Genomic DNA, 17,097 nt, shown 5'->3' on the forward strand with positions numbered 1-17,097 from the left:
AGTCCCCAAGACGACATAAGTGTTTTCATTGTGGGTCCACAACAACATTTTAAACCTTTTGTTTAAAACATCTTTGGCTGCATCTGGTGAAAAGATCAATTAGTATTTAACTGCTTTATATTTTCAGTATTTTAACAATGACATTGTTTTTAATTTTCTGCTGTTTCTAGTGATTTGCTGTATGCTCCTGATTTCACTGTTTTCTATTTTGCATCTCTCCTGCTTAAATGTCCCAACTAACTGAAGCAGGGATGCAAAATGGTGGAGCCGACAGGCAGACGTCTGCAGGTTGTAAACCTTCGGGACAGGGTTCATGTTCAGGTTGACAGTTTGGTTGATATGTGGATGGAGTTGATTTATAAGACTCATAGATTAAATGTGTTTAATATATTCTTGATGAAAAAGAACTCATGTCTGAAGCAGTGAGAGTTTTATGAACTGAAAACAAACTTTTTCTAAGCTTTGTGGAAAGAAAAGGTTCATGAACTCTAGAAACAAGTTTTAAGTTCAGCTGCCATTTGGACAAAAAAACTGATGTAAAACTCGACTCAATGCTTGACCATAAAAACAATTGAATTCCAGCACTTTCTGAAAATCAAAGAGTAACTTCAGTCAAGGTCCAGGATTTAAAATCCTTGAGGTCAAAACTACAAATTCCCCCGGCAGAACCCAACCCACCAACCAACCTCTGTACAAGTTTCTTAGTATTTCAAAATAAGTCACAAATTTTCACACATTATTTATTCGTGTAAATGTTCGATTGCATTTTCCGACAATTATATCTCCCAACATGATACAACATGGTCTACATGTTTCAAAGCCTTCTCTACTCTCACTAACTCACTAACGAACTAACTGTAACTGTAAGTTAATTTATTTCACATTAAAGATTTTCAACCTAAACAGGATCAGCCTTTAAAACTGTAGAATGTAAAATCCTCTCTATAGCATTAAACCTCCACAGACTTATCACTGAGAACATGATCTCGGTGTCTTCAGTAGCTTTGGCCCTGCACCAGACTTCTACTGACAAAACAACACATTTTATATCAACTGGAGGGTCTTTATTTCTTTAAAGCTTAAACCATCTGAGTCTGGTCATTTGATATAGAAATATGATTTGGCTGGATAAAACTAATACCACAATTCAAGGAAGTATTTCAGTATTGATTGATTGTTAACAGTGCTTAATCATCACAATAACTGTGCTTGTCGCAAAACAAACACAAAAGGAAAAGAAGCATAAAGATGTGATGACATCTGTGTACACTCAGACTGCGGAGGGTTTCCCACTCAGCTGTTGTCTGCACTACCCTGGGCGGTTGCTGTGGAAACCACTGAGTCACGGTGTTCCCCTCGCCGTGGTGACCGGCTACTTCCTCCCTGTGGCCGAGACTGAAGAGGCCAAAACATCTATTTAAGGAAAATCTGAGCTGCTGCTGCTCATCTCAGTTTCCTCATGGACAGTGTGGTGTGTTCACTGGAATCCTTAGAGCGTGGGAGGATTTACACTTCCTCTCCAAACTCCTCTGTCGAGAAAAGATTTTCTCCGTTACTCCTCCACAGTCAAACCTGAGCTGTCAGTTAATTGCACTGTGTAGGAGCTGTACCACAGCCAGCTGAAATGCTGACTTTACATCATGTGTCAGACGCTCAGATCAGCTGAAAATCTAAACAACAGCAATAGATGCTAAACAGCCTCTGACATGAAACTGAGTGAGCGTTTTGAATCAGGTTGTTTGGCTGCTCTGTAGCAGCCACAGGTGTGTTCACTGCCTCCTAGTAGTCGAACTCAGGGACCTGTGGTATTAAAACACAGCTGCAGTTACTACCAGTCACCACTGGGGTCACCGAACCAACCAATCTGAAGGTGAATCTGACACCCCGCCTACACAGGCACTACAGTCATCCATCGCCGTCACACATGATGTGTTCAAGTGCAATCCTTCTCTGTAGAGTATGTAAAAAATGCGAGATATCACTCGGCCGGTGTAGAGATCTGTAGCTGTTCTGTCAGACCCTGGTCTTGCTCAGACCACCTGTCCCGTCACTGACCTGCAGGTACAGACTGTAACCCTGGTCTTTCTCTAACCTTCAACCAAGTGTTTCATTTTGTTAACTCTAACCATAGTTTGGCCATAATTCATCTGCCAAACACACAACCTCTCCCCATCCTGTAGCTGACGTGTGCAAATACTGTAGAGAGTGAGAATTTAAAGAACGTCAGTGTTGGAGGAAGGCTCGTCCAGGATCCTCCTTCAGATACACTCTGGTCTGGCTACAGGGCTGAAAATTCATTATCTACTCGTGAGGTCTGAACTCTGTGACCATTGGTACTGTACACACCAACAACCTAATGCATGAACTGTGTAGAGAATATCAGGGACTTTACAGCTCAGTAAATTCCTATTGTTTGATTGTGTAACACTGAGTCTGTAGCTTCAGATCCAAACAACCTGAAGAGTCAGGTGTCAGCACAGTCTCTCTTCAGCCTTCAGGTTGTTGTCGACTTCTTGAGTCGTTTCTCCTCTGATTCTTGGAAACTCAGACCTGTTCTCAGGATCAGTTGTCGGCTGCCAAAGTCTGGCTCCTTTCTGTTTATCGCAACCATAGTTCCTCTCTTCCTCTTCCCCTTCCCCTTCGTCCCCTCCACATGGGATTCCCCTCCTCCTGGCTTACAGTTCAGCAACACTGGAGAGCACTTTCCCCTCAGTCTCGCCTTCAGGCAGAAATAACACATCAAGATTTTGAGAAGATCTGGTGACAAATACCTGGATCTGAAATCTCTAATCCTCTCTGTGTTTATCTGTCTTGGTGAAATCAAGCTTTCTCACTCTCAATTTATTGTTATGCCTTTTTGTTGTTGTTTATCAAAGATGTTGTTGATTTTATTGAACTGTTTGTATTATTGTACACTCTCTTTCTGAATATGTGTTGCGTAGTTAGTATTGTATGAATGCATCTATTAAGAGTATTGATCACAAAGCATTTCTGTGACTTTTGGCACCTTGAGCCTTTGTGGCTCCTGTTGTCCACACCTGCAGGAGCAACAAATAAAAAGTTAACCAAGATGTTTTATTTTTAGCGAATATTCTTCTTACTTTAAATAGACTTTAGTCTGATATGAACAAAACAACAACCTCCACAGCCGAGGTGTTGAGTCTCTGGAGCTGCAGTTCCTCTAATGTCCACCAGAGGCTACAATATAAATTATTCTTTCGTTAAGAAGAAATTCAGCCTCAGATGTGTGTTTGTGGACATGATTGTGTGATTGACAGGTGTCTCAGCCTATCACACTCAGCTGTGGAGGTTGTCGTGGTCTGAGAATGAAAACGGATGTAAAATCGTGATATAAGAAACCTGCTGTTTTAATGACAATCTGCCAACAGGCGAGATTTGAGAAACACCATGAACATGAACCTGATCCTGTTTTAGTTTATTTGAAGAAGAGTAATACTAATGGTTTTCGTTTGCATTAACATTAGCTCATGAAAATCATCACGGCCATGTGAAAGAAACATCCTGAGAAAAAGTTTGAGTTGGAGATTAAAGACTTAGTCCTGATATCCAGGAAGATGATATTTTTATCTCATGTGCACAAGATATTGGATGTTAGATCTATGAACACGAGTTATAAAAACTTGTATTAACAAGAAGTTTTGTGATCAAGAAATAATAAACTTGTGTTAAGATAATTACTTTTGTGAGCATGACATTTGGTGAACATGAAGGAAAAAGATCGTCTTTCAGGACTTTCTGTAAATGTTTTCTGTAAATATTTTTTGAGAAAACATCAGATGTCTGAGATTAAAGCTACACTTTCAGATTTTGTTTTAACGCATCCAAATCCCAAATTTCCTCCGAGCTCCATGTTTGATTTTTTCAAAAAGCAGCAAGTTGGAAAGAATTTTTGGATGTTTCAAAGTGTCTTTAAAGTCATAACAAATTAATCTCATTACTCAATCTATTGTTTTTCACATGACCTTAAAATCTCTTTTTCATGAAATACACACAGTGTTCACACAAAATCTTAAAGTGATATGAATGTGTGATTTTTGTATTTTCCGGTGTTTGTCTTGTGTTTGGTTTTGTTATGTAACCTCCTCCTCTGCAGAAACAGAAATACAGATTGACTTTATTCCTCCTTGTTATGTAACATGAGTCTCATGGCGGCTGAATAAATCTGCTGTTTTCTCTCCAAATGTGTCTGTATTCATGATCGGTTTACTTCAAAATGGACTCAGTGCTGAGCTGGTGAATGTTATCAGTGATTTGTCAGCATCGTCCAAATAGCTCAAGAATAAAGATGTGATATTAGATATTAGATTAGATATTAGATATTATGAGAATAAAGTCACTGTGTTTTAAGAATAAAGTCATAATGTTTCCAGAATAAAGTTGCAATGTTTTCTTTGTGGTGTTATTACTAAATTACTAAATGTCTCATCGATAACGAATACACCTTTAATCAGCCAGGAAGTCAAAACATAATGTGATCATCAGGGGACAGCTGTGACAAAACTAACAGTGCATTAGACCTTCTTATATCACACTGTGGGTGTATGTGAGAGAAACGTAAATGTTCATATATGACCAGGTTCACATGTTCAGTGTTTCCCCTCCTACACTTCAACATCATGTGTCATTACAAGCAGCCGCACAGAGAACACAGAGCTGAAATAATGATGTGTGTGTGTGTGTGTGTGTGTGTGTGTGTGTGTGTGTGTGTGTGTGTGTTGCCATGGAAACCGCAGTCTAGCACACTGAGGGGGAGGAAACAACACAAGTGGAAAAATGAAAGACGTGGTTGCTGGTGGCTTGTTTTAAACTGAGTGTGTGGGAAACACACAGTGGCTTGTGCGTGTGTGTGTGTGTGTGTGTGTGTGTACTTGCATTACTAATGTTGTGGGGACGTACTGTGTGGGGACTTCAAGTCAAGTTATGGTTAGAATGTCAATGTAATGTCCCCTGAAGTGATGGAAACATTACTGTGTGTGTTTCTATTTTAAAGACAACTGTATAAACAGAAGTCACAGTAGATGAGTCACTGGACGATCACTACATGCTAACGTCACGCTAACATGCTAACAGGATGACAACTGAATGGAAACTGAGCTGAAGAACACTCTGCAGAAAAACAGTTTGGTCCTTAACCAGAACATCTGAGACACCAACTTACTGTTAATGAGGTTAGTCCATAGGGACAGCTTTGTGAGATGGTCTGATTCTGTCTTGGAGCAGGACTCATGATGTGGTTAGCTTAGCTTAGCATAAAGACTGGAAGCAGGTGGAAACAGCTAGCCTGGCTCTGTCCAAAATTAAACAGTGGAACCTTTTCTGTCTGATCAATAATTAAGTGTCTTATTTTGTCTTTCTAGGAAACGGATGAATATCAATGGTATCAGGTCAAAGTGATTTCAAATCACTGAGCCCCATTTGAATGCAGTGTATGAAAAGTGGACTAACAGGCCTTCAGTGAAGAAGTTGGCAGGGTGTTGATTTACTTTACAGTCAAAAAAATGGAGAAGTGCCCAAGGCAACTCAGCAGAGCCTGAGCTGACGTCTTCAAATATCTGATTTTATGCTGTTCTACAAAATTTCAGAAAATATTGTCTGTTTATTAACTATTTTCCCTCACCTACAACGTGATTTCATATTTCATATTCATATATAAGGAGCAGGGACTTAAAAACTGAAAACAGCTTTTACCATCAGAATACAACTTGTACACAAAGATAAAGAAGTGTGTGTGTGTGTGTGTGTGTGTATGTGTGTGTGTGTGTGTGTGTGTGTGTGTGTGGGTGGGTCAGAGGTGTTTAGGGTCACGTCACCTCTTATAGACACAACATGACAATACTGGTTTGGTGAAGTGACATCAACTGTCAACAGCTGAACAGCATCACATGATAACAAGTCACACACACACACACACACACACACACACACACACACACACACACACACACACACACTCTAATTTCTGTCTCCTGACTGAGACTGAGGTGTTAAAGGAACAGTCAGATGACTCAGACCAGTTTCAGGTCCAAAACCGAGGTCCATGGACTTGGTTTTTCTGAATCATGGTGTTAACAATGTCAAGAATAAAGTTGTAATGTTTCAAGAATAGCTACTATAAAGTTACTATGAAGTGCTGTTAAGGCCTGTCAGACTGCACAGTTACTGTGGTGTCAGATGGTCCGTTTCTTGTTGTTGTGGTAGCTACATGCAAAAAACAGCAACACACAGCTGACAGGCTCATATCACTGAAGTGCAGCTTTTAATTAAAGTTCAGTGATACATTTATTCAGATAGAGAGATTCAAAGCCACCACAGAGATCCCCCCCCCCCATCCCCTCGTGCCACCACACAGACATAATGACCATGGCAGAACCACACACACATTTACACTAACTGGCAACCACATACTGCATGTAAATCAGACCCTCAACAGGCAGGCTGAAAAACAAGCTAAGGTGAGCACACACACACACACACACACACACACACACACACACACACACAAACTGGTCTGTGTTCCTGTTTGTTGAGTTTCCTTAGCAGCTACCTCACTTCCTTCCTGTCAGGCTCCATTTCCTGACCAGCCACTGGGTTTATACAGACCAGTCCCCCCCCCCCCACACACACACACACACACGGCTGTTTTCCTGTTCTGTATAAAGACCACAGTGTTCCCTGTCACACACACATAATAAATGTCTTCACAGGTACCCTGACGAGACAGGTAACTGGTCTGTTCTGAACTCTTATTGGCTGGCTCAAGTCAGCAGTACCATCTTTGTGTGTACTATGATGGAGGCAGTAAGTGTGTGTGCTGTAATCTGTGAGTCTCAGTCCGTGGTTTACAGGCAGACACTGGCTCAACAACTGTGAGAAGAAAGGGAGACAACACAAGTTAGCAGCTAAAGACAAGTCATTCGTTTACAAAAAGAAGATTTAGCTCAACCAAATTGACAAGAAAATATTAATTAAGGAAAAGAAAGGCCACAGTTGTCATCTGGTCTGCTGGGGAGAGGGAAGCTCCCTCAGGTGAGTGGCTTTATAGCTGGGCACACCGGGTCCAACTATGAACAAAAACCCACAGACGCTTTTTCCACAGCACCTCGACTCTTTTGTTCGTTTACTTTATTCATCATCATATGTACTTTCATTTAAATTTGTGACCACGATCTCCCTTTTGGTTCCTGGTCCATCTCCTTCCCTGTACACACCTGGACAGAAATGAGACCTGACAGGATGTTTTTGTTGCGGTCCTGCTGTGGACCACTGGACCTGCTGGGTAGCATCACTCACATTCACACGACTGAGTGAGTTTCCTGTGCCTGGCACTGGAGGCACCTTTCAACACCCAGCCACCTATCACCTGTTCATGAGACAGGTCTGTTTACCTTTCTCCTCAATCGGTTTAAAGGTCATGTAAGATCACGTCTCCATGGAAACCAAACTCCATTCCTTACTTCAGCATTTTTGCTGTGTCAAGTGTTTCTCAGTAAGAACTGAGACTTTCAACCCTGAAGGAGGAACTGGAACCAATCAATCTAAGTTTGACTCTGACATGAAGTCGTTTCACACAGAAAACACAAGTCACCAGATAAAGATCAAAATAATGAACCATCGTGATTTTATTCAGCACCAAAAACATTAACAAACAATTCTTAATTCAACAGTTCTGAAGCAAGGCACTAACCCCAGCAGGGCTGCTGCTTCAACTCCTGCTGAAAATACTGAAAGTGCAGCATGAAAAAAAACCTTCACCAGCTTCTAAAACTTCGGTTAAAAGAGTTCTGATTCAAAATCTTCTACGCTATTCATTTATTCAACAGGAAAAACACTTTTCACCTTTTGTATGAGTTGAACTTAATGTGTAAAATGTGAAATGAAAACTGACGTGTCCAAGAACAAAGGAATGAACCTGCAGAATAAAGTTTGTACAGCTTGTTCAGTTGTAAAGATGCACATTTTTATCCTGTTCTCACAGGTTAGACAATGCTACGATAATAATTTTTGCACACAATATGATACCTGACACCAATGTGGTTTTAATTTGTCAAAACAAAATTGTAATCCGCCTGGACAAATTATTTGAAAATAAAACTTTTTAGATAAAAAAATAATAAAAAATTTTTACAGAAATGTGTATTTTTTAATGTATATAAATGAAATGAATAAAAATGTGTTTTCTGTAATTACTTTGGAGCTGCAGGGAGCAGGATTACTTCAGTTTGAAACTTGAAGAGCTGTAACACTGTTTTCAAGATGACCTGTGGGTGAAGGGAAGCAGCAGCACTGAGAACACTGAGTTTGTGTTGTTGCTCTGTTTGTTTGCTGCTCTGCAGAGGTCTGCTCACTGACACAGCAGCATTAATCCTTAAACACTGACTAGTTGTCGCTGAGCAAGACGCTGGATCTCCACCTGCTGGATGTGGAGAGGAGCAGGTAGATACATGTATAAAATCTAACAGGAAAAAAACTCCTAGTGATTTGTGTGTTTCTGAAGGATAAAATCCTCCAGCAGTTTCACCTGGACAGGTTCTGGTCATACCTGTAAGCAACAGAAATTATGTTGTTGAATTATGGACTTAGTTTGCACACGCCACAATTGCTGTGTAATGTTTTCTTTGATGAAAGGCTCATTTAAGTGTCCATATGCTGCAGATTCTGGATTTACTACTTTTACCTTCACAAATTAAAATCAATAACAACTGAAATGTAAAACTGACAAAAGCGTCCCTTTAAACGATTAAAAGATTAAATTCCCTGTAAATGTGAGGGACCAATTAACCAGTGTCTGAAGATGTAGCAGAAATGTGCAGCCTTAATCTTTCACACAGAATTTAAAACGCTTCTGTTTAACATGTGAATCAGATCCTTTTCTTCCTGTGTTACTTTGTGTCATATGTTGCCGACATTCAGCCACAACTGTCTCAGTAAAAGAGATTCAGGTGTCGCGATGTCGTCCTGGTTAAACACAGGTAAAGATGAAGAAAGTAATCACTCACTGTCTGACACAGTCGGGGATCTGCACATGCTCAGTGGGGATGAAATGAGACAGATCCTCAAGGCTGTCGGCAAACTGGAGCTTCCTGCTGAACTTAGAGCTGAGGAAGAGGATGAGGATGAGGAGGAGGAGGAGGAAGAGGAAGAAGAAGAAGAAGAAGAAGAAGAGGAGGTGGAGGAGAAAAGAAAATTTGGTTTGGTTTTAGTTTGTTAATTTAGTTAGTCGGGTTCATTTCATGGTTACTAACTTTGTTACAAACTAACCAGCTAACTAAGCTGGTTTAGTTGGTTAGTTTGGTTATTTAGTAGGTTTGGTTTTTTGGTTTAGTTAGTTGGTTTAGTTAGCTGGTTTACATACTTGGTTAGCTAGTTAAGTTAGTTGGTTTGGTTTGTTGATTTAGTTAGTAAGTTGGTTTAAGTGAGAAAGTTTAGCTAGTTGGTTTGGTTTGTTGGTTGAAGTTAGCTGGCTTAGTTGGTTGCTTTGGTTAATTGGTTTAATTAGTTGATTTGGTTAATTTAGTTGGTTTGGTTTGTTGGTTTGGTTGGTTTAGTTAGTTGGTATAGTTAGCTGGTTTACTAAGTTGGTATAAGTTAGCTAGCTTAGTTTGTCAGTTTGGTTTGTTGGTTTATTGGCTTGGTTTATTTTGTTAGTTTAGTTAAGTGGTAGTTTAGTTAGTTGGTTTATTTACTTTTTATTTACGTTTTATTCACTTTGGTTACTGTAGCAGACAGAGTGAGTAATGAACAGACCTGATGAAGGGTTTGATGATAGTGATGAGGGCTTTGATGTACCAGGTGGGATGAACCACGTAGAAACCCTTCAGGTTCTTCCTCAATCTGCACAAACAGACAGGTATATTTATGCTCCTCCTTGGTCTCTGCTCAAACCAGTTGGAGGCGCTATAGGCAGAAATCATTACACACAGAGGCTTCACAGATACTGGGTCTGTCTCAGTGTGAAGTCCACCAAGTTCATATCCATGTACGCTGGAGTTTGAAATTAGGAGTTTAACTCTTGGGGTCAAAACTCAGCCAAGAGGACAGCTGAGACAGCAAGAGCTCGGCTCCAACACATCTGTACCTGTCTGTACCTGACTGTACTGAGACTGAATTATCAAGCTCAAAGGTCACTAACTGACATTAGTCTCAACCTACAGTTCTGTTTGTTGATGCATATTATCCTGTAAAAAAAGGAAGAAAACATAAATAAATGAAATTCAGTGTAGCTTGAGAAAGACCTACTAAGTGAAACAGTGACGGTGAAACAGAGTGATTGAGTGAAAGAGAGAAAAACTTGAATCAACAAGACAAAAAGCAAATCACAGCTGATTCATATTAAATTCATTAGAAACATCTTAAAAAAATAAAATTTATTTTGACTTCATTTTTTAATTTATTTTCCAGGACACTGGGTTCAGCTTGTGTATCACAGTTAAAGTGACTCATTAAGGAAAGACAAAAGCTGCTGAATAAAGATTTGTGTTTCAACAGTGAAGCTCTGGTGCCACCTGATGGACACACTCTGAAACAGCACAGATGTTGAAAAAAACAAAGCCAGATTTTCTACCTACACAAGTTTAACAGATGTAAGTTGACATCTCAACATCAAAAGTTGACATCTTAACATCATGTCAGCTGGCAGTTATCTAGAGAGATTTTAATGTCACCTCACTGTTATTTACTGTGCAGGTAATTATTATTGTCCTCACTGAGATTTTGTTAGAAACTTTCAGCCTTTCAGATGTTTGGACACTTGTAAAAATGTCAGAGAATCAATTTTCATGGTTGTCACGATTTTAGCAACAAATATACAACATTCTGCAAATTTATTTGAAACATTTCTTTTAAAAAGTACAGACAGACTGAAGTGATCTTACCTCCTGTGGATGGTGGTGTAACACTCTCTGAGCCAGCTGATTCCTGGAAGTTTGTCTTTCTGACCTCCAGCACAGAGATACACTATCACATAGTTTTCTGCAACCATCAGATCCAGAGTCCCTACAACATACCTGCAGACAGACAGGTAGACAGAGAGCCAGGCACATCAGCATGTTAGCACCATCGTTGTTAGCATGTTAGCATGCTGCTGTTTGCATTTAGCTGAGAGCATAGCCTCACAGAGCAGCTAACATGGCTGCAGACTGAGTTTGTGGTTTTATACAGTTAACACTTGTTCATAATGTTTATGGTAGGGTTAGTTCTTCTATCTGCACTGTCTGTCTGTGTCTGTGCTTTATTCTGCTGCTTAAATTCTCTGTGTGGGAACAGTCAAGTTTATCGTATGTTTTCACATCATTACCTCAGTGGCTAACAAATGTCAGTGTGAAATAAAAGCAAATTCTGTTGTTTATTGAATATGTATGTTTTCAGACATGGTACTGAGATATATTAAATAAATAGGCCTAAGTGAATTTTATTCATGTTGTAGCAAACATAACAAACAATAAAAGACAAGATTAAATTTAAAGAATTCTATAAGGCTGTTTTTGTTAGAATCACTTTCTATTTTAAACCATCACTGTGAGGACATTTTGTCAGTACAGGTCCTCACAGAAAGACTAACGTGTGTTTTACCTGAACAGATTGTCCATCACATACTGGTAATTCTCCAGACTGTTCTGTGGCAGGTAACAGGAGGAAAACACGATGATGTCATTCAAACCATCTCCATAGTAACCTGAGAGGTGACAGAGAGGGTAAAGCAGGTGTTTAACATGAGGGAGGGGCCAGATGAGGATGAGACCAGGTAAAGCACCACACAGATAACTCCTCCACCTGCAGTGTTGTCGTACCTCCGTGGGACAGCACCCTGAGAAACGGATCCAGGACGCTCATGTTGACCCGGCTCTCCTGGGGAGGGTCACCCGTGGAGAAACAGCGCCACCTGGTACCCTGACTGTCGACCATGTCCTCCCTCTCCAGAGCTCCCAGGCCGCTTTGGTCTAGCCCTGGTACAGAACAGGTCCGGGAGTCAGACCTGGACCTGGGACTGGATCGTCTGCGGCGGAAGGACGCCACGCCGAGACGCCGCAGGTCATCTGCAAAACAGGTCCAAGATGAATATCTAAGTGTTAGCTATGTCCCCCAGCTGTATGACCTCTGACCCCTTACCTTCCAGGTCCAAGTCATAGATGGGGAAAGGCAGCGATTCGCTGTCGGAGGGCGTTTCCATGGCGTCCAAGTCAAAGTCGAGCCCTGTGTCATCATCGTCTTCAGGTGAGGGGGAAAGAAAGGCTGAGGGGAAGTCATCAGAGACGGCTGACTCACCTGAGGATCATCAACATCAACAACTATTATATACAGCCAGAACTGAATCTGATAAACATCATGAGCTGAATCTTTGTGTCAGAATCAGAGTTCAGATGATACAAGGTTTGGTATGGAGTCCTGAAAGGTCCAAAAGTAGAATAGGCCGTCCCTCAGGTATCAAGTTCTTTAAAACAGAGGGCTGCTGGGAACAATTTTAACTGTTTTTGTTCTTATCTTTCTAGAAAAGAGCTCCTTATTCTTTAACCATAACCTCCAAAATAACCCGTGGGATCCCCCAAGGATTGATTTTAGGGCCATTCTTCTTAGTCTATACATGTTACCCCTCTGTGATGTCATCATGGTGTCTCCGTGCATAGTTATGCTGGTGACACACAACATTACAAAGGAACTTTGGACTTAAAACAACTCGTGTTGGCTCAGTGGTCCAAGTCTCTTATTACCTAAAGACAGACTGAGAGCTGGAGCCACTAGGACTTTCTTCTTCCTTGGTCGTGACCCTGACAAGGCCAGACTGCTGGGAGGATCTGCAGCCAGGAAGAGAGGAAACACACAGAGCGTCAAATATATCACTTAAATATAAATATCATTATCTTATATTTACAACTGGGGAGGAAATGAATCCAGGCTTCTGGCTGAATGTGGAGACCTGACATAGATAAAACTGAAGAAACTGAAGAAACAGAAAAACACGTCATCACATCATATATATGAGGAATTATAAAATTATTTAAGAATGTTTCATAGTGAAAATAATTGTTAGTTTTCATTTATGTTCATTTTATTATTCTAATTTTTAATTTTATTTTATAATGGTCTTTTTTAGGTTTTACTACTATTATTTCACAATTTGTATAAATAAGTTTAATTCATTTTTTTGTTTTTATGATATTCTATGCTTTTATTATTATTATTAATGTATACTTAAAATCTTATTAATAACTCCCCCCTTTTATATTTTATTCTGTATAATTTTATGATTATCATTTCACCACCCACTGTTGTACACATTGTTTAAAACTTTCTAGCGGTGTTCTGGTCGCACCTGGTCTGCCTCTGGTCGGAGTCGATGATTTCTGCTGAGACTCGACTTCAGCTTCTCCCGATGACACAAAGAAAGGTCGGACAGAAAATCAGACAAGAAGAAGAAGAAGAAGAAGTACAACAACGACAACAACAACAACGAGAAGAAGAAGATTAACTGGATGGAAATCATACTCATCACCATCACCTGCTGGGCAACAAAGAGAGTAAGACATGATGACAGACAGACTTTAATTTGAGGAAGAGATGATGGTGGATGAGTTTCCTCACCTTCCTCATCTGTAGCGGAGGTTTCTTCCTCCAGCTCCTCCTCATCTTAAAAACAAAAAGATTTAAAAGTGAACACAGACGACAGAAACTGACCGACACAGAGACACATTTCTGTTCCTCTTACCTGCTGACTCAGCACCTGTCGCTGTCATGACAACACTGTTTGCTTTCAGTAGTTTACCTGTTTCCTCCTCCTCTGAGGACAAAGATAAGAACTATTTACATGTGACTGTTAAATCAATTGTATATTTGAGTTTTAAATTCAAGGTTACATGTGTTGTGCCTTATAAGAGAATTTTGTTAAATCAGACCAGGAGCTTTAAAGTTTGAAAAAAAGAAAAAAAGTTGATATTAACAGATTTTTAATTACCCTCTAATTACAAAACTTATGTGATAATAAGGAAATTTTTGATCATTTCATGAGTGAAGTTGATGATAAAAACCTGAAATATAATTTAAAAAAAATGAAAAGGTATAACACAATTCATATTTTATCTTAAAACAGTGAGGAGGCAAAAAAACTCCATGAAGCTGCAGAATTTAGAAAGAACAATAAAAACAAACCACCCAGGAGTCACTTCTATTGATATTAGAATTAAAATCCCAGAAATCACAATTCAGTTTAACATACAGAATTACACAAAAAACAAAAGTTACTACATAAAAACTATAAAATAAATGATAAATACATGATTTCCTGTGTCCTTAGAAAACACCTTAGTACCTGTTTGATCTCCAGATGGAGCACCAGGAGTCACTCTGGTGGCTGAAGTGCTACAAGCAGCTACAGTAGTCTGAGTTGTAGTAGTAGTATCAGTAGTGTAAGCCATAGTAGTAGAAGTAGTATCAGTAGTATTGATAGTATCAGTAGTATCAGTAGTATCTGTAGTATCAGTAGTATCTGTAGTATCTGTAGTATCTATAGTACCAGTAGTATCAGTAGTATCTGTAGTATCTGTAGTATCAGTAGTATCAGTAGTATCTGTAGTATCTGTAGTATCTGTAGTATCAGTAGTATCTGTAGTATCTGTAGTATCTGTAGTATCAGTAGTATCTGTGGTATCTGTAGTATCAGTAGCGTTAGTCGTAATACTGTTGCTGGTGGTGTTGATGTTCTCAGTGTCTTTGGCTGCCAGAAACGACCTGTTCACAGAAACACATGGATATTGAAAAAGTCACAGCCTACAGACTCGACTGGAGAATAATTTCTAATTTTATTATATAATTCCTCTGTTGTGTGAACTCATTCTCCCTCATGTTTTTATCATGTACTTTTAATTCAAGGAATACTTTGCATTCTTTCGGAGCGTAACAAGACAAGATCAATATTAATCTCAACAAATTTGTTTGTGTATTTTGAATAAAGTCGGGCCTTATTTCCCTGTTTACAGTCTTTATGCTAAGCTAGACTTACCATGTCTGGACTCCAGCTGTGATAATCAGCTGTGACACATCTTCTAAACCTCACAAAATCTAAAACATTCTGTTGTTTGTTGTGATGCCATCAAAATGTTTTCAAACAACATTCAGTGTTGTCTCACTTCACCCAAACATCACCCCAAGATCAGTAGAATAAAATTCATCTTAGCTGCATTGACAATGTCAATATTCATAATTAACCATCATGACCTGATGTAGATATTCTCTGTTTGCAGACGACACTGTGCCATTTCTCCAAGACTCCAATAGTAATAACAGGTATACTTTCTAAAGTATATTTCCATCTGCAATGCATTTTGGTCTCTACATTTTCTCTCAATGACTGTCAAACAGTGTTTCCAAAATGGTGGCTCTGGAGAGACACTGTCACTATTTGATTCTGAAACAATTATTTTGAGGATGCTGAAATATTTTTTGACATAAAGCTGTTGAAAATATCTGAATGAAAAGTTCCTCTCATTTAACAGTTTAAGTGGCTAAATGCTTTATGTTCTTTTAAAATCCAGTGAATTAACTTTGACCTGAGAGTGTCGTCCTCTTGTTCTTCCTCTCTGGACTCCATGTTGTTCCTGCTGCTGTCGGTGAGGATAAATACATGATCAGAATTTGATGCTAGCCAGTCAGCAGTACAGCCTGTGGTCAGCTGGTTTAGTTGTCAACAGAGTATAAACCATGGTCGGATTATTGACCAATTTTCAAAACTCTCCATTTGATTATCAACACAATACAACTATAAAGAGATGAAATGCAACCATAAAGAAACCACAGAGGGATGCAAAATCAACAAACTTAAAAGCCCTTTGACTACTCCTAGCATTGTTTAATAAATATGTTTCTCTTATATAAAAAACAGGAAAAAACAATATATAATCTGACTCCACCCAAACAGAAAGAACACACTGTTGACAACATCTCCGCTTTGAAACTGGGAGCTTGCCTGAACCACACCTGAATTTACTGAGCAAAACATTCTTTTCAAAGAATTTAGAGATTTTATGTAAATCTAATTAATCTTTCAATAAATATAATAACCAACATTGATGAAGACTAATCTTAACCATATAACTTAACTTAACCAGATATCTTTTTTGGGTATCACTTGTTAAATGATGAAAATGAAACAAACTCACTAGTCACTTCTTGACCCCCGTACAATACAGGAGGGGTGGTGTCATAAACAAAAGACCTGAAATACACTAAACCACTGTGAGTGGACAGGCGGCTACACAGTGTTTGAACTGCACTTAGGCAGAGTCATATCAAACCGATGAAGAAAACTTTATTTAAACAGCTCTTATCTCAAGACACAGTTCGCAGACAGGGAGGAGAAGGTCAAACTACAAAATAAAAGACAAAGCACAGAGGAAGATGACGTGACACTGTAAAGAGAAAATAAAGACTTACAGCAGGTATGGAGGTCGACGTTCTCTCTGGGAGTCAACAGGAAAGTCACTCACACTCTGCAGCAGCCAGGTCAGGTGAGACAGGTGAGACGGGTTCAGGACAAACAGCCAAGATCACTGAGAGACCTGCTGCTGCACACCTGGAGACTCACCTGATGATATCACACTGGCTTTTTATGACTTTATGAGTGGACTCTGACACCTCACCTGTGTCTCTCCCTGTACTTCACCTCTACTTCTCTGTACCACCTCACCTGTGTCTCTCTCTGTACTTCACCTCTACTTCTCTCTACCACCTCACCTGTGTCTCTCTCTCTCTGTACTTCACCTCTACCTCTCTCTACCACCTCACCTGTCTCTCTCTCTCTCTGTACTTCACCTCTACCTCTCTCTACCACCTCACCTGTCTCTCTCTCTTTCTCTCTCTCTCTCTCTCTCTCTCTCTCTCTCTCTCTCGCTCTCTCTCTCTCTCTTCTCTCTCTCTCTCTCTCTCTCTCTCTCTCTCTCCCTCTCTCTCTGTGTACTTTCAGCCAACCTGACAGCAGAGGTGTGGCATGTGGCAGCGACGAGGGCCCGGCCCCGTTACCTCAGCAACCGTGACTGTGCAAGCAGGGGAGCTGGGGTGGAAACTGCAGCGTGCATGTTCCTACCTGCACAA

General features: G+C 39.8%; 1 protein-coding gene and 1 long non-coding RNA gene across 3 annotated transcripts; both read right to left on the reverse strand.

The window, feature by feature from the left end:
- Nucleotides 1–8,159: 8,159 nt before the first annotated feature.
- On the reverse strand, nucleotides 8,160–14,443 carry bnipl (BCL2 interacting protein like). The gene is made up of 12 exons (XM_022747424.1): nucleotides 14,321–14,443; nucleotides 13,721–13,792; nucleotides 13,597–13,641; nucleotides 13,328–13,378; nucleotides 12,726–12,809; nucleotides 12,127–12,282; nucleotides 11,808–12,053; nucleotides 11,590–11,692; nucleotides 10,893–11,024; nucleotides 9,766–9,852; nucleotides 9,018–9,116; nucleotides 8,160–8,560 (listed from the first exon to the last, which is right to left on the reverse strand). The coding sequence occupies exons 1-12, from the start codon at nucleotides 14,424–14,426 to the stop codon at nucleotides 8,536–8,538; spliced, it is 1,206 nt and encodes a 401-aa protein (XP_022603145.1). The 5' UTR covers nucleotides 14,427–14,443; the 3' UTR covers nucleotides 8,160–8,535.
- Nucleotides 14,444–14,617: 174 nt separating this feature from the next.
- LOC111223346 lies at nucleotides 14,618–16,723 on the reverse strand. 2 transcript variants are annotated; one of them, XR_002665170.1, is made up of 3 exons: nucleotides 16,441–16,723; nucleotides 15,558–15,608; nucleotides 14,618–14,739 (listed from the first exon to the last, which is right to left on the reverse strand). It is a non-coding gene; the product is annotated as an uncharacterized LOC111223346 (long non-coding RNA). The 2 variants fall into 2 exon arrangements; XR_002665169.1 differs by having other exon boundaries at nucleotides 15,558–15,611.
- Nucleotides 16,724–17,097: the final 374 nt, after the last annotated feature.

The sequence above is a fragment of the Seriola dumerili genome, unplaced genomic scaffold (genome assembly GCF_002260705.1).
Source record: "Seriola dumerili isolate Sdu_G_001 unplaced genomic scaffold, Sdu_1.0 BDQW01000110.1, whole genome shotgun sequence".
NCBI classification, from domain to species: Eukaryota; Metazoa; Chordata; class Actinopteri; order Carangiformes; family Carangidae; genus Seriola; species Seriola dumerili.